Source organism: Lissotriton helveticus, chromosome 1_1 (genome assembly GCF_964261635.1).
Source record: "Lissotriton helveticus chromosome 1_1, aLisHel1.1, whole genome shotgun sequence".
NCBI classification, from domain to species: Eukaryota; Metazoa; Chordata; class Amphibia; order Caudata; family Salamandridae; genus Lissotriton; species Lissotriton helveticus.
The window spans coordinates 990,861,186-990,888,665 of NC_136057.1; the positions used below are offsets into that span (position 1 = coordinate 990,861,186).

General features: G+C 43.5%; 1 protein-coding gene across 1 annotated transcript in view; it reads right to left on the bottom strand.

Annotated features, from left to right (window-relative positions):
- Window positions 1-26,418, bottom strand: part of CHCHD3 (coiled-coil-helix-coiled-coil-helix domain containing 3) — a 1,039,901-nt gene extending 1,013,483 nt beyond the window's left edge. The window contains exon 1 of the mRNA XM_078677453.1: window positions 26,176-26,418. Within this exon, the coding sequence (XP_078533579.1) occupies window positions 26,176-26,256 (81 nt within the window). The 5' untranslated portion in view covers window positions 26,257-26,418. The remainder of the gene's footprint in view (window positions 1-26,175) is intronic.
- Window positions 26,419-27,480: the final 1,062 nt, after the last annotated feature.

The following is a 27,480-nucleotide window of genomic DNA, read 5'->3' on the forward strand; positions in this document are numbered from 1 at the left end:
GCCCAGAATCTATCCCGGTCCACCTCGAAATTTGAGATCAGGCTCCGTCAAGCATGTCGTTATAGCCCCAATTGGAGCTATTGTGTTTCTAAGCACTATAACTGCATTTAGTCTTTGAGAATTCTAAATTTGATTTGTGTATTTGTTTTCATTTTGGTCATGTTTTACACAGACAAATATTGGCCATTTTTCTAAACTAGTGTGGGGTTCTTTTGTGGTGTTTTCACTGTGTTGCTGTGTGTGTGTGTACAAATACTTTACACATTTACTCTAAGGATAAGCCTGACTTAACTTCCCAAGCTACCAAGGGGGTTAGCACAATTTATTCTGAGGGTGTAAGTCACTTACCCTGACTAGAGTGAGAGTCCCTGCTTGGACAATGTGAAACCCACTGCCAACCAGAGACCCGCTTGCTAACAAACTGCATAGAAAATTAAGTAACATTAACAGATTCATATAGTGTATATAAATAAACGAGCAAAATGTAAAATTTGAGTTGGTATCCTATTGATTCGTGGGAGCAGTGCAAGTGCATCTAACAGAATATAGTACGGTCAATGAATGGCTGCAATTTAATTTAGAAAACCTTCAACCTTCCCACTAAAATATATAAACATATTTTTTATATTTGTGAATTAAATATATCATCATGTGTGTATTTGTTGAATAAATTCTTGTTTCTGTAGGTTTGTGTATTGTTTTGCGGTTCAAATAGTCAAAATTTGTTAGACCGGAGTCCCCAGATTACAATAATGAGTTAGTGGGGGGTCCCAGGATTTCATTAATGATTCCGAGGGGGGCCACAGAAGTCATAATGTCAAGAACCACTGTTCTAAATAATAGACTATTGTAGCAGAAAAGCCTCAAATGAAGTTTAAGTGGTTTGTAAAAGCCCAGCCATTTTACTTACATTGAACACGTTTTTTAAAGAACAATTCATGCATAAGAACTTTTCAAACATACATGGATGCTTTGTGGATCATGCACATATCTAACTCAATCACCGGGGACAGAGAATCATTGACTTTAGGTTTAATATGTGCAAAAAACGATTTAGTCATTGTAGCATGGGACAAAAATATAAACACAAAACAAACGCTACAGCAAAGGAAAAGATTGTTCACTGGCTCTGATCTGCAGGGAACGGTTATGCAGGACGGGGAATCCAGCCTTTTAAAAACAAAAATAAAAAGCCCTGCCCTTAGAACCAAGAGCCTTAACATAATTCGTAACAGAATAAACACAACTCCAGAAAACATAACTCAAACCAAGTGTCATGTTTTGTTTACCTCCTCTAAAAACATGCAACCACTTTAAAACAGGATGAATGAAAAATTCATTTTGCCAGCTTTTTCATCACTGTTTTGGTGTTTACCAGTATCTCCAATGCGTTTCGCAACTTAGGTCTGGAAAAACAGCAGCCAGGACCTTCAAAATAAGTTTTCCTATTTCCCGGGTATCTACAAAATATATTTCCTTCTAAACATCACCATAAAGTCCTCAAAGGCAAAAAGATTGTGCCACTCTCTGACCTGCTACCACAGGTTACTGGTGGGGAGCCTGAAGGTTCTGCTCATTCCTGCGAGAAGCTAACATCTATATGGTCTTTCTTTTAAAAGTTCTTGAATTTGGTCTTTAAGATTGTCCTTGCCTTCACCCACTAGTAACTGCTGTAGTCTTAAGTCCGCTATCTTAGATTTATTTTCACGGTGGTCTACTGTTTTTTAAGTTGCTTTAACCACATAGTTCTGGAAGTATGGTCAAGAATCCTGGCCTGCACATTTATTTTCTAAGCTTGCAGTCAATCGCTACACTTCTTCTATAAACTTAGGCTTCCTGCCATTGGAGGACTACTTTTTCTAGGGGTCTAAGAGTTCATAGAGCACTCTAACCCACAGGAGAAACATTATGTTCTCACTCTCCCCGAGTCGCCTCCCTATTAAAGATAGATTGGAAACAGGAGGGTGGCCATCACCATCTTTTTTGAGCCACAATACCTTCCAACTGTGGCACCACAATTTGCTATTAACTTCACTCTTGCTTTTTTCATGCAATACCTCACCACTTATTTCACCCTGCATCATTCATTGTACCTAGAGACTTTAGTCTCCAGAACAGTTTTGCTTTCTTATTCCAGCCATCATTCAGTCTCCTTCGGCCTCCTTTCTGGACAGCATCCAAGCCACAGCCCTGTAAACTACTGGGTAGAGGGCAGGTATTGCATTTAACCCATGGATTCCTATTCACCCACAGTTTCCAAAAGATAATGATCTTGCACATGTACCGCCACCTAAAATTAGAAGATAAGGAGTCGGAATAGATGTCTTTTCTGAAGCTGAAATGCTGTCACAGCAATTTTAGTTAGATAGTATAACCAATTTTAATGTTACATTTAAAAGATTTCTCCAAAGGCAGGGAGTAAACTACTCCCAACTTAGAGATGTTATATGCAACCTAAAGTTAGTGTGTTCAGAAGAAAAATTGCCATGTCCTACTAGTGAGTGAAAAAGTCATCTTGGCCACATGCAGATTTTGTATCCGGATGTTTCTGCCAAAAGACAAATGCTGCAATTGACATCCTTGTCTACCCAAGTCCAGCACTATCTAAATTTTGAGGAGTGTGAGAACACAGGAAGGTGTTATAAGAGATTAATTTGGGCAAGAATTGGAACATTGCTTTGGGTCCTTTCAGCTATCATAAATCACTAGGGATCATAGCAATGCCCTTAATAAATTAATAGAGCTTCTGGAAGTGGCCGATGCCCTTCAAAATATGGCTAGAGCGCAGGTGAGTGTAAGCAATGGTAGTCCAACAAAAGTTTATAAGGTTTTTCAAGCGGAGCTTCTCCCGATTTTTAACAATCCTTTTTATTCAAATTAAGGGGGAGGAATTCCCATCTCCAAAAGATTTAAGCAGTCAGTAGTAATAAGCTTTCGTAAGGAAAAGAAAGATCTGAGAAATCTTAATTCTTAGCGCCCTACAGGTTTGTTAAATACAGATTATATTATTTATGAAATTTTGGGCGATTAGGATTGCTCTGTGTACCCAACAGGTAGTCCATGGTGACCAGAATGGGTTTTGCCGAACAGGTAAGCGGCTGCCACTGTCGAACGGTAACAACAAATGTATTCTGTAAACTTTGCCTCTGCTCTTCACCATTTTGCCTGCCAGCCCCATTTTGTGTTTCTACGGGGACTTTCTAAGTTAGAAATTGCATGTTCACTAAAAGCTGGTCATACTTATAACATTTGCGTGTTAGAGTAAGCTGCCCTGCCAAAAGGCCTATGTGCACAGATGTTTAAACTGTTAGTCCACCAACACCTGTAACCTCCCTTGCTTATCTGTGAAAGTGACGTTAGTAGGGGTTTATCAGGATTGTGAAGTACAGCATGTAGGCGTTGTGTCAGGGGGTTGTGTAAGCGTTATGTAAAAATGTCATAAGAGGGTGTAACGAGGAAGACGAACGGGGGATTAGGGGATCCTATCCTGTAGGATGGTGGGTTGCTGACTCTGATATTCCCCCCCTCTCTCCCGCCTAACCAGAGCGACTGGAGCGCGGACAGATAACCCCTATGGCCCCTGCATGAGGAGGGACTAGGAGACGGCGCCTTTAATTGGGCGTATGAGGAAGAGGAAGACCCGCCTCAGGATGACGTACGGATGATCGGATTGGTCAAGAAGGGGGAAGACTAAGAACGAGCATGTGACATCACCCTGGAGGAGTTTGGTGTGGAGAGCGGAGTTCGAGCAGTGACGGAGAAAGCATACCGGAGCAGGGAGGAGAGCGGACTGGGCGAAAGTGTTGCAGCGCCAGGAGGCCAACGTCCCCACGAGTCGCCGGGCCACACTCCTGGAGGAGTTTGGCTTCAACAGGTACGACAGCGGGTTTCGAGTTGGGTGGGGAGGCGGGGAAACTCGTCTCGCTAGTTGCTCAACCGACCTGTTGGCACCTGTGGCCATTTCTGTAAATAATCTTTTCCGACCTCCCCTTTTCCCTTTTCCCAAACACGCTTTCCTCACTACCGCTCCTTGCACTCCCCGTGTATATAGGCGTGTGTGCATACACCTACTTAGCGGTGCTCCCCTCACTCCCTGGTTAACCCCCAAACAAACGGAGAGGACGGTGTCCTGACACGTTGATTTATTTTCTCTCTACATGCCCTTTCGTGACGAAACCGAGGAGGAGCAGAAGCTGGTCAAAAAGAGCAAGGCCGAAGAAGACTCCCAGAGGGGCACCAGTTACCACGGATCCCGCAGCCTTTTCCCAGGAGAGACTTACGTCACAGAGCAAAAGAACTTTTAAAAAAATAAAACCTTACTTACCTAGAACAAGTCTCCGAGCCCTTCCTACAACCCCGCCACAGAGGGTTATGCAAAGTGTGAGGTAACCATGACTAAGGGGTTTTCTGATGAACTCCTATGGTGCCTAGACACTATAAAATGAAGACCACAAGCTGTTCTAGTTTGTTCCCTCTCAGGCACTTGCAAGTGTCTTTATGACGGAGCCATCTCATGAGATATCATAAATTTGTGTTTATTCCCACTCCAGTGTTGATCCTCATTTATTGAACCCGTAGACAAGAAGGGTGTCCCTGCACCGGCGAGACTGATAAGAATCTCATTTCTACAATTGGCGCCCAACGTGGCGCCCCATTGAGGGACACAGCTGGACCAGAAGGAGGTCGTTTCGACAGGACAGAAACACTGAAGGGGCGACCCGCAGACTGAGACTTGCTCTCGCGGCCAATGTGATATTCAGCTTATCGACCTGACCTTTGTGCCAACTGTGTTTCTCAACTGGCGCTCTTCGGTTGGCATTTTGGAGGTGATCTGAGGATCGGAAGGTGGGAGTCGGAGTACTGCGATCAGGTAGGATCTAATTGGTTGTCCTTTTGGGTTTTTGTTTGAAAAAGCCATTTGCAAATGCCTTTGACAGGTAATGTGAGAATATTTTCTCATCTTTTGGTTTTGGTATAAGAGTCTCTTAACGCTAATGTTAAGAAATATTTGGTAAACATGCCTGTTTTAAGCACACTTCGTGCATTATGTTGTTGCTGCAGCAGGAAATATGTTTTAGAGGATAGACAGCCAGCGCCTTTAGAAGGCACTCCAAATTATGAAATGTACATTAAATATGGCGTTTCTTCCATACTGTTTAGTGCATTATGGAACAAATATACGAGGGCCGATGCTAGTTTACAGTGGCCACTTTATGGTACCTTTGATTCAAATAAATTGCAATATATAGAGGAACAACCTATTAAAAAATAAAAGTAAGCAGAGTATGTTTGATGCTTTCGGATTATGGAAAAAATATATTAAACATAAACAAATGAAAGAAGAAAAAGATAGGAAGAAAGCTGAAAAGCAGACTATCATGCAGAAGATTAAAGAGCTCCAATTAAAAATACAAGAAAAAAAGTGTAGAGAGTGATGAGAGACGATTTAAACTTCAATTGCATAAAGCATATGTGACTAAGGAAGACGCAGGACTTAAGGGTTTAGAAGAGGAGGACTCAGAATTAGAAGAAATGCTTTGTAGACCAGCCCGCCTCCTTATGCGCCGAATCCTGTTGGAAGTAATGCAGCCCCAACGGGACCTCCCCAGTTACCTCCAGTAGTTCAAATGTATCCTCCATTACCTACTGCCTCTGCTGCTACCCCTGCTCTTGATAGAAAGACTGTAGTTCGTACACGCCCCTCGCCTAAACGACGTCATAGATCCTTACGAAAGAGGACAAAGTGATATTATTGGTTAGGGCTTGTGAATGGGTCCGGGATGATGATATACGATTGGATGAGGTCTTTAAGACTTTCACACAATACCCACAAATGACTCACCAGTATGTTGTAGGGGAAATGGCTAATGCACTAATAGAGGACTGGAGGACTAATATGAATGAGGAAGCTCCTCGAGAATTAATTCGGATGTGTAAAAGGACAAATGAAGGAGTGCTGACCACTGCTCCCCTAAAGGTAGCGGTAGAAGATATATTTACATGTCTGCCTCGACTAATGCTTTTCCTATGCGAGAAGCGACCCCCGTGGTTCAAGCAGCTGTAGGTGCTGGTCAGGGTGCGGCTGGGTTACGGTTTTAATGGATTTATTCCCCTTGGAAACGATTAGACGTGTTGGCCCTTTAAACTTCTTTGCCTGACCCTAGGAAAAACCTGAGTGCATTTTATGATTAATTGAATACTGACGTAACTTCTTGTGTTATGACTAACTAATATTGCTATGTTTTTCTGATTGATATTGCCCCCTGACCTTTTGCGTATGTTCCGCAAACAGGACCATGCGGCCTTTGGTGGTACTTGGTTGCAATTACAAGTGGCAGATATTGATAGGAAAGCGGGGCAGAAACCACCACAGCTTAAATTAGATTTACCGGGTCACATCATTACTTATTTGAAGGAGATAGTGCCACCAAATAAAATATCATGGGCGAAATGGGTAGCCTGCAAACAAAGGAAAGATGAGTCAGTTCCTGATTCTTCCACAAGGTTTGAAACAACGTTTCATGATTATAATGGTCAAGACACAACTTCTGATACAGGTCTACATTTATTTGTGGATACATTTGTAGCTAACTTGTTACCTGAAATGTCACAGAAATTAAAAGTAGCTGACAGTACGTGGGCTTCCTTTGCCCCGCCAACGATTTTGGATATGGCCCAGTATTATGAGAATCAAGTAAATCAAGAGAAGGAGAAAAAAAAGACGGTAAAAATAAGGAATTGAAAACTAAAAGGTTATTGAACCAGGTTTATGGGCCACAGAGAGGTAGAGGTTGTGGGGTATTTAGAGCTGACCTCCCAAGGAGGAATATTCCAGACTCTCAGGGATTTGGTCCGTTGGGACAGAATCAATGTGCATACTGTTAACAGGACGGACATTGGGGAACTGAATGCCCATTGCTTCACGAACAAGGTAGAGGTACTGGACGGGGAGTGCAAAGGGGTCCTCAACAGCGCCCCGGTCCTAGTGATAGACAGAATTATTTTGACAATCCTGTCCCGACGAAAGCCTATTATGCTGACGATTTCAGTGCATCCGATGCCACAGGTGTGCACTTTAACCAGGACAGTGTAGGACGAGGGGAGAGATCGGTTTCCATACCGGTAGATCAGACAGGCCCATATGTTACTGCTGAAATATTGGGGACCTCTCAGAAGTTTCTGGTGGATACTGGGGCTACACGAAGTGCGCTTTCTAAAAAAACTGATCCCTGGGACTCCCTCGTCTGGCCATAATAACCTGTCCATAGGCTTTGCTGGGAAGCCTATTCTTAGTTCCATGTCAAAACCCCTGGATCTTACTATTGGACTGTTTACTGTCCAGTCACGCTCCTTCTTGCACCAAATTGTCCTGATAATCTGCTGGGGCTCGACTTATTCAAACATTTCCGTGCACACATCTATTGTTCACCGGATGGTGTATATGTTACACTTGGTAAGCCGATACGTAATAGGCAGTATGTTATTGATGACGTCTTGTATGTATTGTCCACTGTCAAGCCTTCTGTGTGGGCGGAGGGTGATACTGATGTAGGTTTATTGTCTATTGAACCGGTGCATGTTCAGGTTAAACAGAATGCTGTCTTTCCCCGCATACCTCAGTATAAAATATCACAGGAAGGCGAAAGCGCCTTAGTTCAGATTATAGAGGATCTTATTGTAAAAGGTGTAGTGGAAGAGACTGATAGCAATGTTTGTAATAGCCCTATTTTACCTGTTTTGAAGCATTCTATTTCTGAAGAGAAAGAAAAAGTTTACCGATTTGTAATTGATTTGCGTGAAGTCAATTAAATAGTTGTGCCACAGTTTCCCGTAGTTCCAGATATTACTGCTTTGTTGACAATGATTCCAGCCACAGCTTCTGTCTTTTCAGTAATAGATCTTAATATGTGTTTTTTTCCATTCCCATTGCACCTTCTAGTAGGTTTTTATTTGGTTTCTCGATTAAAGGGCGATCATTCCAATTTTGCTGTGCTCCTCAGGGGTATACAGAGAATCCGAGCATTTATAGTCAGGCCCTTAAACGTCAACTTGATACCTTGCAGTTACCTCCAGGGACTACATTGTTACAATATGTGGATGATCTGCTGATAGCAGCAGCCACCACCGAATTGTGTATTGTGGCTACTTTGCTCTTACTGATTCACATTTGTGAAATTGGGGCACAAAGTATCGAGAAATAAGTTGCAGTTTTGTCGATCAGAGGTTACCTCTTGGTCGAAGGAGGGAAGAACGCTGACCAAAGACAAAATTCAGGCTATCATACACACAACTATTCCTCAGACGCAAAAGGACGTTAGGGGATTGATTGGCATGGCATTCCTTTGCCCTGGTCCTTTGGGGGTCAAGATGCATATCAGCAACTCTGAGCAGCGTTATGCTCTGAACCTGTAATGGAAACACCTGATTACACAAAACCATTTTCTCTTTATGTACACAAACGAAAAGGTTGCACGTCTTAACACAGCCACACGGGGACAAACAACGCCCATGTGCATATTTTTCAGCAGTTCTGGACCTTGTGGCCAGGGCACTCCCTGGTTGTCTGAAAGCTGTGGCAGCAACTGCCATTTTGATTAGACAATCAGCAGGACTTGTACAGGACCACAAACTGACGGTTTGTTCCTCATTCAGTTGATGTATTATTGAATCAAACTAAGACACAGCATTTGACGAGTGCTCATCTTACCGGGTACAAACTCACTTTGTAAGCACCACACAACTCTTAAACGATGTCTGACTCTTAATCCAGCCACCATGTTGCCCTTGCCTTCTGAACAGTCTAGTGATATACATAAATGTATTTTCACCACTGACGAACATCCTAAAGGTCGAGTGGGCCTTACCAATACTCCTTTGTCTGATGCTCAGGGTGAATTATATGTAGATGGGTCCTGCTTCAAGCTGCCTGATCGCACTACGACTGCAGCTTACGCTGTCACTACGCTGCACACAATTGTGACGACGGCTCGAATCTCCTAAAAGTCTGCACAGGCCGCCAAACTTATTGCACCTTAAACTGGGCCCCCCACCGCGCTTTTCGCGGATCTATTTCATTTTTCTCTCAGCCTTCGTGTTTGGCGCCGGGCGCCATCTTGGGGGTGGTTGGAGCGAGTGTGCCACTTGTTTTGAGCGTTCTAGCGCTCATTTTCGACACAGGTGAGCCCTACTTAAGGCGAGCTAGGCAGTAGCTCTGCCTGGAGAAAGGTAGCAGCACGCACGCGCGCTATTCTGCTGATTTGTCATTTTCAGCGCTGCTGTAATTTTTAAAAATACCGATTTTGTATCTTTGTTAATTTAATTTGTATTCACCCTGTTTTTAAAACTATCTGTGTCTGCCCTCTCATTTGCACCTTAAACTGGGCCCCCCACCGCGCTTTTCGCGGATCTATTTCATTTTTCTCTCAGCCTTCGTGTTTGGCGCCGGGCGCCATCTTGGGGGTGGTTGGAGCGAGTGTGCCACTTGTTTTGAGCGTTCTAGCGCTAATTTTCGACACAGGTGAGCCCTACTTAAGGCGAGCTAGGCAGTAGCTCTGCCTGGAGAAAGGTAGTAGCACGCACGCGCGCTATTCTGCTGATTTGTCATTTTCAGCGCTGCTGTAATTTTTAAAAATACCGATTTTGTATCTTTGTTAATTTAATTTGTATTCACCCTGTTTTTAAAACTATCTGTGTCTGCCCTCTCATTTGCACCTTAAACTGGGCCCCCCACCGCGCTTTTCGCGGATCTATTTCATTTTTCTCTCAGCCTTCGTGTTTGGCGCCGGGGGCCATCTTGGGGGTGGTTGGAGCGAGTGTGCCACTTGTTTTGAGCGTTCTAGCACTCATTTTCGACACAGGTGAGCCCTACTTAAGGCGAGCTAGGCAGTAGCTCTGCCTGGAGAAAGGTAGTAGCACGCACGCGCGCTATTCTGCTGATTTGTCATTTTCAGCGCTGCTGTAATTTTTAAAAATACCGATTTTGTATCTTTGTTAATTTAATTTGTATTCACCCTGTTTTTAAAACTATCTGTGTCTGCCCTCTCATTTGCACCTTAAACTGGGCCCCCCACCGCGCTTTTCGCGGATCTATTTAATTTTTCTCTCAGCCTTCGTGTTTGGCGCCGGGCGCCTTCTTGGGGGTGGTTGGAGCGAGTGTGCCACTTGTTTTGAGCGTTCTAGCGCTCATTTTCGACACAGGTGAGCCCTACTTAATGCTCGCCACCTGCGCGCAGCGGTGACGCGCAGCGGGAGCGCCGGACTCGCGCCGGAGTCAAGCCAGAGTCCTGCCCGTCTGCGCCCGTCAGCGTCCCGGAAGCGGGCGGTGCGGCGGGTGGGACTCTACCACCAGGGATGTGTCCCCCTGTGACCCCCGTCTTGTGCTATTCCCCTAGCGAACTTCGCACTTTTTATCCCCATGGCTCGGGCTGTCGCACTGTGTTCCCTGGTCGTCATCATGGGAAATCCCGCTGCCCGGGCTGTGGCTGGTGCCCGACCCGCTCGCTCACCTCACGGCCGAGCAATAACACCTCCAGGATGGGCTTCGGATGCATGCTATTAAACACCAGGTCAGCATGCAAACATGCGCAGGACATCTATGAGCTTCTCGATATAGAGAAGCCACTATGCCTCATGCTTACTGAGACATGGTGGGCAGACTCTTCTAACCCTGACGTCGCTATGGCAATCCCGCCTGATTATAACATCTTCAGAAAGGATAGAGCCAAGGGAAGGGGAGGTGGAGTGGCGCTTGTGGTCCGGAAAGGAACCCCCTGTGCGATCCTGCCAGCTATTGACATCCGAGGCTCTGAGACTCTAGCCTTCTCTATCACTCTATCGCCCCATCAATCCTTTAAGGGACTGCTCATATACAGGCCACCTGGTGCTCCCGGCACCTTCTTTGAAGATCTGGACTCGGTGCTGGTGGAGTTGGCCCTGAAAGCTGAACATTTTATCGTGGCAGGCGATTTCAACTTTCGGTTGGATGATCCTTCCGATCCGGCTGCCACCAAACTCTCTGAGGCGCTGACCCCTCTGGGACTTATCCCTTACCTTCAGGAGCCTACGCACGAGAAGGGGCACACCCTTGACCAAGTTTTCTCGTCTGTCCCTCTCGAGGGTATAGAGGTTACTCCTGTCCTTTGGTCAGACCACTTTCTTGCCAAATTTGTGATCAAGGGCATAGTGAAGTCAGTGCCTATCCTGGCACATCAACAGGGTCGTGTCCATAGGGCATTCCACCGAGTAACCCCAGAGATGCTGGCTCAAGCAGCTGTGGTCCATCCCTGCCTCCTCTCAGGCGATCTAGACAGGGATTTGCAGACTATGCAGGACTGGTTTTTGGACAGGCTAAACGATCTTGCCCCGGAAGTAACATCTCGCCCGACACCGAAACGGGTCTCCGCGCCTTGGTTTACCGCTGCACTGTCGGCTACGCGGCAGCAGTGCAAGGTAGCCGAAAGAGCTTGGCGGGCACAATATGACACTGTTGCCAAGTTGACCTACAAAACGGCGGTTAAGGCTTATCACCGGGACATTCGCCTGGAGAAAAAAGCTTATTTAGCCAGGAGAATTGACGCCGCCTCCAACTCCTGCAGGGAGATTTTCTCCATCATGAGAGAATTCACCTCCCCCTGGTCTAACACCTCGGACCAAAAACCATCCGGCACCTGGGCTACGGACCTTGCTGACTTCTTTACGAGCAAGATCCAACGCATCCAGGAGTCATTCCTGGTACCAGTTTCGGTGGGCCAGACTGAACTGGACATCCTCACACCGCCACAGGCCGGGCCAGGGGTGACGCTGAGTGTGTTTCCTCCAATCTCTGCTCCGGACTCGCTGGCTCTAATGGGCAATTTAAAATCAGGTTCTCCCCTCGACCCATGCCCTGCTAAATTTTTAGCGAAAGTAGCGGAGGTGATTAACCCGCTGGCCAATCCGCTTTTGAATCTTTCATTGAGGCTGGGTGTGGTCCCGCTAACCTGGAAACAGGCGATGGTGATTCCCTTGCTCAAAAAACCTGGCCTAGACCCGAAGGCCCCAGTTAATTATAGGCCCATCTCTTTGCTGCCGGCCCTCACGAAGATTCTGGAAAAGCACGTTCAAGGCGTGCTCTCCAATTTTCTTGAATCTAATGAGATCCTGCATGCCACCCAATCGGGCTTTCGTCCCCATCTTAGCACTGAGACAGCGCTCCTGGAGGTTTCGGAAACCATTAAAGGTGTTCTGGACTCTGGGGGCAAAGTCATGCTGGTGATGTTAGACCTGTCGGCGGCTTTCGACACCGTTCCCCATGCTGGTCTTCTCGCAAGACTTCGCGAGATAGGCATACGGGGGACGGTGTTCGACTGGTTTTCTTCCTTTCTTGCCGGCCGCCGGCAAACGATCTGGGCCCCGCCTGATTCTGCCGTGATGCCGCCTCTGGGAGTCGGGGTCCCTCAGGGCTCCATTTTGAGCCCGACCCTCTTTAACATCATTATGACCCCGTTGGCGGCGCTGGTGGAGTCGCATGGTGCCCAGATCGTATCTTACGCAGATGACACCCAGCTCATCTTCTCTTGTAAGAGAGGAGGTGACTTTGACGGGGACAGTATTCGGGATTGCCTTGGGGCTGTTTTTCACTGGTTCCATCTAAACAGCCTTAAGTGCAATTCCGACAAATCCGAAGTACTTTTCTTTGGGTGTGACACCGAGCCTGACTGGCAGACTTGGTGGCCACTGGATATGTTCCCTCCATCCTGCTCCTCTCAGGTTGCAAAGAATCTAGGGGTGAAGATGGATAACAGGTTAACCCTGAAATCTCAGATACTGGGGGTGTCGGGCATGTGCTTTGGCATCCTTAGGATGCTGCGGAGGTTCCTTCCTCTGTTATCCGTGGAGCATAGGACGCTGACAGTTCAGGCTCTGATTGGGTCCAGGTTGGATTATTCCAACATTCTTTACCTGGGCCTTCCAGAGTACTTGCTGCAGCGGCTTCAAGTGGTGCAGAACGCCGCGGCCAGGGCAATCTTCGGCCTTAGTAGGCGCTCCAGTGCCTCTGGCCTGTTGGCAACTTTACATTGGTTGCCCATCCGCAAGAGGATTGCCTTTAAGGCGCTGACTTTGGCCTATAAAGCTCTGCACAAGGGGGGAGCTAAGTACCTCCAAAAGAGACTGGTCTTTTACCATCCGACCAGATCTCTGAGGTCGGAATCCCTGCACCTGGCTGTTGTCCCTCGGGTAAAGAAAACGCGCCTTGGCGGCCGCTCTTTTGGATTGCTGGCATCTCAGCTATGGAACTCTTTGCCACTGGCCCTGCGGGGAGCCACTAGCTTGCTGGCTTTTAGGAAAGGCCTTAAAACGTGGCTGTTTACTCAGTAGCCGGTCTCTTTCGAATCCTTGGATCACTTCTCTTTTAGTCTTTTTTTTGGTGTTATGTTATTATGTTGCAGCTTTTTCTTTCTCCAATAAAAGCGCCGGGACACTCTTTTTGAGTAGCCGCGCGCTATAAAAATGATTAAATAACATAACATAACATAACATAACATTGCACTCTTGAGAGCTTGTGAGCTTAGTCAAGGACTGTCTGTAAAGATCTATACAGATAGCCAGTACAGTACGTCTTTGGAGTTGCATATAACTTCGGATGCTTGTGGCAGGAAAGGGGGCTTTTGACGTCACACGGAACAAGGATCCAATATGGAGAATTAATTCAGAATCTATTAACGCTACCAAAGCATGTGGCTATTGTTAAGTGTAGTGCAGACCACAAAGTGGTAGATGTGGGAAGATGCAAAGCTTTTGCAGACAGTACTGCAAAATAAACAGGACATAGCCAAAAAGAAAATTTTTTATGTAATGTACTCTTCTGCAGAAAAAATGTATGACGTAACAATGGGAAAGGACAGCAATATTGGATAGTGAAAATTGTTGGAGAAGAGGGCCAGATGGGGACAGGTGGAAACTGCCCAGGTCTTATGTACTACCGTTTATCACTATGGCACATGGCTTAGCACATGTTAGTGCAAAAAGTATAGCCACACAGTTAGAGCAAATATGGGAGCATCCACATATAAGAAAAACAGCTGAACATCTTGTTAAAAATTGTATAATTTGTTTGCTACACAATCTGGGGAAGAGAGTGGCTACCCCAAAAGGAGGGGTCTCTCCGCCTAGTGCGCCATTTGAACTACCTGCAAATGGATTTTATAGAACTGGAAAGGTGCAATAACCTTAGGTATGCCTTGGTTATAGTATGAGCCTTTAGTAAGTGGGTGGAGGCATATCCAATGAAAGATAATACTGCACCTACTACAGCTAAGATCCTTTTGAAGGAGTATTTCCCCCGGTTCGGAATCTGTCAAGTTTTATGGAGTGATAATGGACCTCATTTTATTCCTCATGTTGTCAAATTATTTTCGGAGAGTTTAGGTATACGTCAGAAATTTCATGCTGCTAAACACCCACAATCTGATGGTTTGGTGGAACGCTATAATGAGACTTTAAAACAAACTAGCTAAGGTGCAGGCCTCGACAGGGCTTAAATGGCCTGATGCTTTGCCATTAGCCCTTATGTCCACCCGAGCAGTGGCACATAGCAAGTCTGGCCCTACACCGTATTAAGTGGTATTTGGGAGGCCAATTAATGTATGGGGTCCTCCACGTCCTACGAAAATGAGAAAACTTGTTGTTAGATTACATGAAGGAACTTACAATCTCTCTTTGATTCATCAACAGGTGCAAGACTCACTTCCTGACAATTCTGAAGGTCCTGGGCATTCGTTACTCCCCGGTGACTGGGTCCTTACGAAGAATTTTCAGCGCTCAAAGAACTTGGAAGTTTGGTGGAAGGGGCCTGAACAGGTTCTTCTAGCAACACGAACAGCAGTCCGAGTTACGAACAGAAGGAATTGGGTCCATGGCTCGCACTGCAAGAAAGTGCCAGCCGATTTGACTCAAATTACAGAATCTGAGAACGCAGGAATTGCACACAATATTCTCAAGCAACGAAGAAAAGACGGATTATTTTACCACACCTGAAGAATTGCTTTTTACTGATCAAACAGCTGGAAGAGAGAGGTACAATCTGAGACCTCGTGTCATCCACTGAGCGAATATTTTCAGAGAGGGTGCGGCAAGTCTGGTCCGGTTAGAGGGCCTACTTGGCAGGAGACTCTGTTCTGCAGAAGAGGCCAAACTAGGTTTGGTGCGGTTTGTGGCGTGGATATCCTGATTCCGTGGAAGAACCCACATTTTTTTTTAACTGCAAATATATTTGTGGAAAACTATCCGTCCTACAGTTTTTAAATGGAGAGAATTCGAGGGGTGTTTGTGCAGAGAACCCCTGACACTAGCAGAGTGCTTATTAATTTACTTTGCCCAGGACTGGAAGGAGAGTCAGAACTTTCCACTACTTAGAAGAAAATCTTGTTGAAAATGATTTTGCATGGAACCGGTGACAGACTTGCATTGGTTTAGTAAAAGGCAAATAGTGTTCAGTACTGGCACTTGTTTTTGTTCACTGCATAAGATATTTAGGAATTTTCGTAACAAGTAATGATGAACAATTGTTTCAGTTAAATTATTGTAATACTCTTATGAAAGCAAAAAAGTAACTAGACACGTGGACTATTCAGCCTTTGTCTTTAGCAGAGCGAGTATTATTAATTAAAATGTCAATCCTTTCTCTATTTTTATTGCTTAATCTTCCTCTCAAAGTAACAAATTCATATTTTGAGAAGCTGGATAGGATTATGTGCAGGTTTATCTGGGCAAATAAACAAACCAGGGGATAAATGTAAACTCTCCAATTAGATACAATACAGGGGGGGTTTAGCATTACCACATTTCTCAACATATTAACAGGCCTCATAGGTTAACTTGACGTGCAATTAGCAACAGCATCAAACTATGACAACTTCCTGTTCAAACTATGACAACTTCCTGTTCAAACATGTTAAACCAAAGCGCTAAAAGACTGACAGTCTTTTGGCGATCTGCTAAATTTCCGAAAAAAACAAGATATATGGTTTTATTGGCTTAAGCATCTTGTATTCAGTTATTTTTTGAAAGCACTAGATATACCAGTGTGCCGTGCATTTACTCTAATACGAGACTGTGGGGTTTGGGGTTTACCATTTTCTCAAGAAGCGTTACTGTCGTGGAGAGATCTTGGTTTTGAACAACTGGGTGATTTTTATAATCATACGACACAGATTGCCTGGGAATCAATAGTACAGCAATTCTGCATTCAAAATGCAGCTTTGTGTTTAAGCTTCAACCAGGTAACTACTTTTCTTAAAAATAATTATGCGATAATGAGTGAGTCTGCATGGTGGATAATCGGGCTGATTAATTAAAGTAAGATGGTTGAAGTGGGGAACTGGTAAAGCGTCCTACACCAAGGTGCTAACAAGAAACTATTAGAAGAACTACTCAAAAATGTTTCTGCAGAAACAGGATGCAGATTCAATATTAAAGAATGTCAGCTACTCTGTGAGACAGAAGCACTACGAGCAGCAAACTTCTAAAGGATGGCCTTCTTGTCATGGTGGATGGCATACTATACATCATACAGATTGCATAGAATGTTTCCATCATTCCCGTTAGGTGTAAGAAAGATGAACGGCGTGGGTAAATGGGCCCCTACATTTTTTTCATGTGCTAGTTTACAGAAATTTTGGAATTATGTTTTTGAGGTTATCAGTTGCTGTATGAATTTTACGATTTCTCCATCACTAATGTTGGTTTTATTTGGTCCTCTCATGAAGGATATCAGCTAAAAAAATAAAGACAATAATTTATTTCAATATCGGTAGCGGTGGCCAGGTCAGATTTTGAAGAGCTGGACAACAACAACAGTACAGACTATAGGGCATTGTCTGAATAAGTTGCCTAGGTGGAATTTCTTTGAGGAGGCATATGCCAGGCGAATGGGTGCTCTTGGAAGGTTTAACGTGACCTGGGCATGTTTTTCCTCATCGATGAATACTGAATAATCTGTACATGATATAGGTGATGGATTACGGATGGGGTCGGCATCCAGTATTTTAGTTTTATGAGGCCCATGTTCTTTAATCGCATCAATGCTGCTATGTAGTAGGATTATTTTCTCTGAAGAATGTCTAGGGCAGACCTATACGTTTAGGATGGTATATTGCAAAAGATTTGCCTTTTTTTATAAGATTGGTGAAGTATGGTAGACTCATGCACTTTGATAATATTATTGCTGCTATGTAGAAACTAAGGCCCGCAGTACGATAGGTAGGACCGCCAAGTAAAAGCTAAGGGAAAGGGACATCCTAATCCTTACAGCAGTGCTTCAACAGGCTCCGTCCCTATTGTAAGGTTTAGGCTGGCACTGCCACCCTTGGAGGTCATCTTTCCCACCCAAATCAATCCGACTGCCAGAATCTGGCAGCCTGGCTGATACACTACATGTCAGGTGACCGCCACCGATGGTCTGTCAGTGGCGGTCCACCCGCAATCTGAATGAGAGCCTAAGATTGTTTTTAAGGTAAATGTAAATGTAAATGTGGGATTCTTGTAAAGCGCACTGTTACTCTACCCGAGTGTCCTGGCGCTGTAGACCGCTTGGGAACCCGTCCTGGTTTTCCCTGTGAGATGGTCCCTTTCTGGGTATCTCCAGGGTGAAACCAGGCATCCCTGGCGTCTGCGGGGGGCCGTTGTAGAGATGAGGCAAGCTTAATGCCCAGAGTTGCCGAGTGTGTTCCCTGGTTAGAGTAGGCACTGAGGCGATAATTATCAAGTCGGTTGACCCTGGTCCAAGACCCTGATAATCTGCTTATCAATGACTAGTTCTTAATAGTCCTGCTTAATTGTATTAATGTACTTTTATAGTTTCAATGGTTTATGTTATGCTATTCCTTGATCAACATTAAGCTATATGTTTTTATAATTGCATTTTAACACTCTATATGGTTTTTATGCTATTTCAGAAATTGAGATTCTATTTAATGTGGTTGTTTAGTTTTAAATAATACCAGAGGCTAGATTAATTGAATTTGAGATTGTTGTGCTTCGTATGAATTTGATTTATGAAAAAAAGTATAAATTCTACTTTCTGTATTAGCTGCTTCTCCTCCTGCTCAAATAAAAATATATTTTTAAAAAAGATGTATGCAGTCATGTAGACATTATTTTAAAATGTGCTGTGAAACCAAACCAAAAAAATCCAAATAATCCAAAACTTCTGTGGTACCGAAGAAATGTATAGCTATTTCTAGCTTTAGAATGAAGGCATTCCAGTTATGACTTGCCTCAATCTTTTTACTACTTCTCAGAATGAAGGAGAGCAAATGTGAAGATGAAAAGCCAATGTGTACACCACCACTGCTGTCTGCACCACTAGGAAAATCCTCTTATAGGAAAAAAGCAAAAGTTAGTTGCTGTGTCCATTCCAAAAACAAGTTAATGGAGGTATGAATAAACCCATGGATAAAAAACATTTTACTAAGATGTGCTCCGCTGTCAGTACCTAAGAGTTTAAGAGGAACACTGAAGAATATCACAAAGCAAATGAGTTACATATACAAGAAAAACTACAAATATACAAAAATGTATCCAATCACACTGAAACCATTATGGGAGAGGAAACACTACCCAGGCATTACAGTAAGTGATCGAGAGCTCTAAATGGTAACTACTAACAAAGTTAGATCTCAATCAAAGTGAAAACCCTTGCCACTAGTGACTCATTCAATGTATTACATTAGGTCAAATGAAATTGTGTAATCTGGTGGGATATGTGATTTGAACCAATAACTGGATCTATTTAGCATTATACACAACGTAACATGCTTTATAAATAATGGCTCAAGTAAAAAAACTCTCAGCGTTGCATCGGTCACCATTTTAAATGTATGCAAGGATGAACGTCCTACAGCTGGGGAAGACCTGCGCTTTCCAAGAAGCCTACTGAACATAAGGATTAGCAGTTTCCTTTGAAACATCAAAATGAAGGATGTTAATCTGTCAGCAAAACAGGGTCTTTGGGGCGGAGGTTAGAAATTCTGGGTTAAGGACTGATTTTATTACTCATGAAATAGCAAGTTAAATCAGACTTTGCTGCGTGGTTTGTGGGAGTAGCCATCCACTGACCGTTTTGCAGCAAGGCAGGGAGTTTCCACTTTAAGCCGTCTCAACAGAATAGGACCGCTTTTCAGCAGCAGCCAGAGCACAGATTTCAGGATTTTCTTTAGATGTATGAATTTCCCAGGCCAGTAATGAGGCATGCGCTGCAGCTAGCAGTATGCATTTTCGAAGTGCACTCTTGGTGGGTCTTTACCAAGGCGGCATTTTCTTTTGCAGCGTGCATGCCTGCACTGTGGTTAGGTAAATTCATGATTTTCCATTTCATTCATGAAAACGTAACGTAAATATTTTTTTTAAGATCCTAAATTAAATTTCACAAACAGCTAAAAGAACAACGCGCAATTTGGAGGAGGAAATCAAAATAACACACACAATGTCTACAAGAGCCCATGAAAACCTAACGAGTAAAATCACTAGTGTAAACTTAATTAGGAGAATCAATAACCTATGAAAACATAGAATGCCAATAGGTCACAATTAGATTAACCAACTGCGATCAATATGTCTGTTCTTAGAATCATATGTTACATGATTAACTAGAGCATCCTGAAACGTAATACAGGGTGAATCACAAGCCAATTTTTAAAAACGTAAATCTAATTTACACTTACACATGCATTTTACAAATCGAGCAAGTGCAGTCTACGTTTAAGAGGTGTATGCAATCAATGAATACACTACACAACTATAGGGCTTTTAATATCGGTACTCAAAGTTAGTGCTTTGCATTTTAGGCTAGGGGAAGCAATCTAGCCACTGTTTTGTTCAGATCAAAGACTTGACTGAAAATGTAATAACGGACGACCCATGTGTGGCTTTCCAAGATGGCTCGAATTAGATAATCTTTTGCTCATTCTGAACTACCAGCAGGTGGAAAACTACGAGATACCTTCAGAAGGATTCTCAATCTTCTCCCCTCAGTCTTGTTCAGAATGTACAACAGTACACTGTGGTTGAGATCATGTCTTAACTAATACATCATTGTTTTTCAGTGTAGATCTAAAAGAGTACAAGGAGTGGTGTCTAACGAGTCCTGCGTGGTTATATTATACAACGACTCTGTTACGCCTGGATAAGAAAGTTATTGGAAATATCAATTCTGCATCAGAAACAACTTCTTTAAATGATTAAACAGTGGATTTCTATTCCCGGTGTGGAATCCTATAACACTTAGAGAGCATGCAATACATCTCTGTAACTAGAAACAAAGCCTATATAAATATTACATTTTTCTTTTAATAAAAAAAGAAATAGGAGGATACTGAGGGCAAATAAAAAGGAGGAATCACAAGCAATGAAATTACCTACAAAAACAGCAGTCATGAAACGAGTTGTGTGACCAGCGAAAATATAGTGAAGAAGGTTACACAACCAAAAGGAATCACTAAACAAAGGTGGATGCTACCTTGACGTTGGAGGCTTTTGTTAACTGTTTACCATAACGAATTAATCGGTTTCCTTTGGAAACTAGGATTAGCTTGGTGTATCCTCTCCTCTGCTACTCCATTACAGGAGTCGATATCCAGAAGCACGTTACCTACACAGCTATGCGTCTATGGGACACTAGTCCTAATATTTCACTAAACCCTAGTGATTATCGTAATATATGGGTGCACTGACGTTTGCTCCTCACTGTAACTGAACTGTGATGTGGACATATCATGTTTACCACCCTATCCTGACAGCGCTGTATGTCCTTGTCCTTGCTGTAGTACCGGTCATTTGCTCCAATATTGTAATGTGTGAACGGTAAAACCTTAATAAAGAGAAGGAAAAAAAAGGTGGCTGCTATGATTTAACTCGAGCAAACAGATAAATGCCCTCTGCATACAAGTACAAGTAAACATAAACAGGCACAATAGCAGGATAACATATCAAAGAATGGTCAGTTTTGATATTTTTTATATTAAGATTATGTTTATATTATTGTCGGTCCGTAGAAATGAGATATACACGCGTGCAGAAATAATGTAAACTAAAAGTAGCAAAAATGAGAACGCAAGATATGTGACGTGACCAAAATTAAAACTGAATACAGAACATTGTGAAGACCTAAGAATTAATTTTACGGACCAGTTTTCACTCTGCCCTTTTCATAATTACAACCTGACCTACACACAGAGCCAAGAAAGAAAGCCAGAAACAGTTTTAGATTAAGGAGGGGGCGTCTCATGAATTAAGAATTCTCTGATGCTATGCCAAGGATGACACATGGGCTGCAAACATATAGACTTAAAGGTCTAGCACACTCCTTCGTCCAACAATGAACACCATTGGTCCTTGAGCATGTCAATCTTTAGTCAAGACCATGGAAGCACAAAGCATACATTGGTTTAAGAGTATAAAAATCAACTCCCGTATGCAGCTATTAACTGGGATTATCCACAGCCTGAAGACAACAGTTACGGGAGTGGTAAATTGGACAACGTGACAACTAATGGTAAACTGGATTATGAAGACCATAAAACAAATAGCGGACATGGTCAAAGAGACAATAAGCAGATAGACGTGTCAAGGAGACCCTTTTACGCAGGGCACAAGTTAAGGGTAAACGGGGTCTACCCATACTTTTCACACGGTGGACGCTGTCTATCCTGCCAAGAGGTTGCCCTACCCCCATAGAAATATGCTGAACTCGTTCCAGTGTAATTTAAAAAGACACTAGGACACATTCAGTAGTGCCTGCACGTGGTCCACTTTTGTTCAGAACAGCAATGTGCAGGCAAGGAGAGGGCTTATCAGGTTCAAGCTGGGCCCATAACAAAGGCAGAAGTTAAAGGGCTATGAGGCCTCCTTTAGTTGAACTATCCTGGCTTGGAGAGATCAGGAGCCTCACTCCTAAATGCAATGGAAGGGAAACAAAGGCACACAGCTTATCACTTCACAGGTACTTACAAGAGGCATGCTTTTGACTTTGTTCAGTCCCTGTTTATGCATGTGATGGAGCAAAGACTCGTAGAACAGAGACTTGCTCGGAAGCAATCCTCATTTAACTTCTAATATTGTATTAACCACATACTGTGTAAATGAATACGCACAACATTGAACAGAGAAGCTTGCCTACGTGCTATACTAATAAGTAACTCGAGCGAAATTCTAAAATGGCTGCTAACGGGAAATCTTTATTGCGCATGCGTCAACTGTACCTACGCAGTATGATGAGCTGTCGCTTGGAGGGAATTTCTTGCGCCTGCGCAGATGCTATTAAAATGGCTGCTTGAAAACTTAAATGCTTAGCGTCTGCTTTGCTGAAACTAACACAAGCTATTTTACTAATGTTAATGCGGGGAAAGCATTAATAAATTAATGGGATTAGAGTAGAGATAGGTGGTATACAGTGAAACCATTTTATTTTTAAATTAATATTTGTCTTTCTGACTTTCCTATTAGTATGCATTTTGGCCTCTCGAACTAATCCAGAGTCTATAACCCACCTGACCTCCGCACATGCGTGGTGTGATTGAGCCAGAAGAAGTTATGTGATTTGAACACAGTCCAAGGACGCAAAAGATACATACCCTGGGAACCAGCTCCAAAGTCCTCTGAATGAATAGGAATACATGAAAATTGAGGTAGTCTTAGTTAGTTAGTTAGACGAGACGGAGATTTACTGAATGCTGCAGAGCTCGGGATGCTGTTGAAGTGACGAGAGATGCTGATGAAGAATCGAATGCAGAACCATCTATCCTAAATTAGTTTACTTAGAAGATGATCACAGAAGAATCTCGATGAGGAAGAGAGTGTAAGAGAGGGGTGCTACGCAAGCATTGGTGGTAGAGAGGTCATCTATCCTGAAGCCTTTCTTGCCTGACTTTCCCGGGGGACCCTTCCAGCTCCTTGGCTAGGGGGTTGGTTTTCACACCATTCTAGGTAAATATTATTTTCGTGAATGTGCAGATGTACTTTTCTCTCTATCCCCTCCTTTCTGAGCATAAGTCAATGCAAGATTTAAAGTATGTGTTTGATGATTGATTAATTGAATCTTCCTTCCTATGAGTAACGGAGACTGTACTGTACTTTGTAAGTGGTTCACTTGAAACAGATTAGATAAAGATTTTAAATCTTTCCGGAGTCTGTGGTCATTTCATAAATGTAAGAAAATTATTTTATGTAATTTCACCATCAACTAGTTCAACTAATGGTCCATTGACCGGAGGAAAGAACTTTTTGATCAGTGAAAGATTAGTCAAGAATAAGAGGCGACTAATCTTGAAATGGTAGAAAATTATAAACTTTGACTCAAGCAGTTATTGCCAGGTTGTGTGAGTGTTTATGGGCCCAGGTAAGTATATGGTATTGGAGTACCTGTTGCTGGTGAGTCGCTGGATCACATGCACTGTAAGAATGTTGGATGTGTTGGTCTGTCCCAGTATTTACACAAATAATTGTAATACCACTATTTTGTTTTATAGTGGTGTAGTGATGCTCCTACCAATGCAGGGTGTCAGAGTGCATTACAGACGGTGAGGGTTACAAGATGTAGGGGCCACATGTTGTTCAGAGATCACTGTGCAATATTTGAAGGATTACAATTTATGAACTGCTAGTAACAAAAGAACTTGTGTTAAAAGCAGTACCCTACTTACACATTTACATAAAATAAAACTGTCTTCTGTGTGTTACATAATGTGCTTTGCAGGAGACATATTAACCCTCTATGCTACTATGATTCAAAACAGGGAATAGACAAAACACAGATCTCAACATGAAATCGGTTAACCTCTAGGTTTTTCTTACCATTAATTTTATTTCCTGAGATGTAGTTGCCACACAAACATCTCTGCAGCAGGCGCCTTAACCCTATAAGATATTTTAAAATGAAGACTTTGCAAACACTTAAGCAGAACAGATCTACTGCCACGTTTCTCCTTGTTGCCAATTTCTTTGTGGCAGGGTTTAAAAATATATATACTGTATGCGTTCGTTGTTGCTCAGATTTTGTGTCGGGGTTGCATCCCTCTTAGGGACAACCCCGACTCAATTTCATTTGTTAAATATTGTAATGCGCTCAAATGTACTCCTGATAGCCCTGTCAAACATATGTGAAATCCTAAGATCAGATGTAGCTTCTTGTGATGTCATGGGTTGTAATGCCACTTCATGTGATACATTGTGATGTCACACGCCCTCACTTGCATACTGCCTAACTTGGGTAGTCCCCCCACTTCTGTTGTTTTGGACTTTTGACCTGCTTTCATGTGTTATATTGGAAGTAAGCAAGACTTACTCTGATTAAGAGCAACTCCTTTGGGATGATGTAACTTACTGCTGCAAGACACAATGGAAAGGCAAACACTATGCCATATAAAAATAAGTTTATAAAAAAACACATACAAAAAAACACAAAGCTTTAAAAAGAATGCACATGTGGTGTGTTGGTGACATGTGAAGCACTTTCTGCCCCCTCAAGCCAACCCAAAACCTGGGGGGGGGGGGGCAGTTATAACGTGCATATGGGCAAGATAAATGTATTCCTTCTACACAAGTATGATCTTTGTGAAGTATTTGTTTTTTTAACACAAGGGTGTTACAGTAACATTACCCTTCTATAGATGTGATAATATCGCTAAGCTAGCCAAGTATGTAGATATAAAGAAAATAATTAGGTTTTGCGTTTTCATAAATACAATTGAGCGTATTATCATCTGAATATGGTAATGCACAAATTTAGTTTGGTTTTATTTTCTAGGACGGTCTCAAAAACCTGCTCAGCTTGTGCGGAAAACAGTTATACCTTAAACTTGCATGCATTTTCGAAGCTTAGGAACGTTGTCATCCAATGTTGTGTTTTCATGTGCGATGTTTGTGTGGGCATTAAATCAAGAGCCAGTAAACAACTGACTGCTAATGGAATGCCCACACGAACATCACACGTTACGCTGACTACTGGGTATGTGTGTGATTATGTTAGATGAACTTTTTTTCTTTAATGTTTACAGTTCTATTTCTGTTTATGTTTTATTTCGCATCAATGTGGCCTTTTTTGTTGATATAGAGAGGGGATGTGTTATAGGAAAAGCTTGAGTGCATTTTCAAACTTAGAAATGTTTTCATGCAATGTTCTGTTTCCATGTATGGTGTTTGTGTGGGCATTCAATTACCAGTCCCTTGTTCACTGGCTACTATGGAATCACCATTTGTGTTGCCAATCCCACTAAAGTCACTTTCATTCCCTAACTGAGCCACCTTCGCACAATAAAACATAAGTGTCTGCAAACCTTGTGGTGAGTAGTTTAATTGTTTTAAATGGTGTTTATCCTGAAGCCGCATGCTGCCAAGCAACAGTCTATTATGATCTGCCGACGCACGTGGCGACAGTCTCCTCTCTAGATTGTTACGCTTGGTATTACAACATGAGTATCTCGAATACAACTACAAAATGCAGTCTAAACAGTCTAACTGTGACCTGCTCTCGCGTAAAAAACTTCCATTTTACGTGTTGCCTTGTAAGGAAAATGCCACGAGAAATTGTCTTTAAAGTGATACTTTTAACACCACACCAGATTGCATACGATTACTCTACTGCCAAGTAAACCCAAAAATAATACTTTCTGATACCACATGCTGCAAGAAATTGCTCTTTGAAAATAGACACGGGCGAAATTATTTTCCGGTAACAAGCTAGTACAGTTCACTTCTAGAAAAGTCAACAAATAAAGTAAGGATTTTCCTGTGAGCAAGAAATTACGAACCTGGAAGTAATCCAAAAAGAACAGATCCTCTCATTCAGAATACACGAAATTTGGTAAACACAAAAATAATTTAAACTGGCCATTACTTTTTTAAGGAGATATTACGAATTAGATTTCCCTTCACAGGCTCAAATATTAATCATTCAGAAGGCATACAAAGAGTAAGCAATAAATGCGCAAAGTTCTCGAGTTTAGCCTCATGGGAACACTTGAAACTGCTGTCTCGTTACCCATTTAGACAGCAGCCACACTTAAATGAATTCAGAGTACTTTGAGGAAAGTACCGAACACCACTTTCTTGACCCGCATTAGTGAGTTCAGATTCGAGGGTTCATATTAGGAAGGCAGTGCTACCTCGCACCCCGAATTCCTTCATGCCCCTGGGCTCACTCACCCTGATGCCCTTCACCACAGTGATGTTATCGTTCTCGTCAGCCTCGAAGGAGACGCGCCGGGTGCTGCTGTTGCCACCCATTGTGCCGGGCTGGCAGTAGGTGAGAGGCGGGGAAGCTGCGAGCTGCAGGTCACCTTTGCCAGTCACAGGCTGCCACGGACAGTAGCGGGCAGCGAAAGGTGAACACACAGCGCGCCTGACAGTTTGCCCTTCGCTTCCGCCAGGCCTCTGCACTACAAAACAATGTGCGCCGCCATTGGGTGAAAGCTCTAGAAGGCTCGCACTCATTGGATGAGAGGCGTAAGCGGCGCTCTGTTAGAACAGCAGACAGGGAAGTTTTCCAGCATGCGCCGGCTGGCAGGCAGTGGTGGAGTCTGTTTGGCTATTGCACGTGTGCGCTTTAACAACCCTGAGCAGTTAGCAACATATCTGTTCCTTCAACAAATGACGCCCGGCCCTTCATACAGGGACTGCTCTAAAATATTCTCCCATCCGGGTAGGTTTAGCGCTTAATGAAACTTATTCAGGAGGTATATGGTATATGTTTCTTTTCCAGTTTTATATAGCGGGAATTCGACCCAAGGTATTGCAGCGCCTCACATGAGCACGAGTTACAATACACATTCCAAACTCGCACCTGACAGATGTATAGCTGGCCCCAGTGCTTTAAATGGTAAAAGTAAAGTGCAGGTACTCAACAAACTGATCTATGACTGAGGGGGCGCGGCGAAGAGGCGGGTTTAGGGGGTGAGCCAGTCGCGGGGCTACTGGGAAACATTTAGTGGAAATCAAGATTTTCATAGTGTGAGTATTAACAGATGCAAATTCTGCAGTCTGTCCTCCTCAGTTAATGTTGCATTTCTAAAGTTATATGGATAGTGAAAAATCCAAGTGTAGCAAATGAGTCAAGTCCAGCATTAAAGAGTATTTAACTGGTCTTGCATGGTGTGGTAGCGCACTGTCATTTAGAGACAGAATATTTTCCGTTGACATGACCACTAAATGAAAAGGGGGGGCCCTCGGCCCCCCCGCACGCATGGCGGCGCGGCGACCGTCGCCCCCACTGTCTCCTTTGTCGCCATTCGGCGGTGGGGGCGTGCCCTTGGGGGCGCGGCCCACCGCCGATTGGCTGGCGGCCTCCCTGACCCGGATCCTGGGAAGTGGGTCCGGGTCAGGGGGGGCGGGCTATAGGAGGGGCCACCTGGCCCCTCGGGAATAAAGAGATAGGGAGCGCCCAGGAGACCCCCTTGTCCCTGGACGCTCCCTCGCCGAAACGGTGTGACCCGCGCTCGGGGCTTCTTTGTT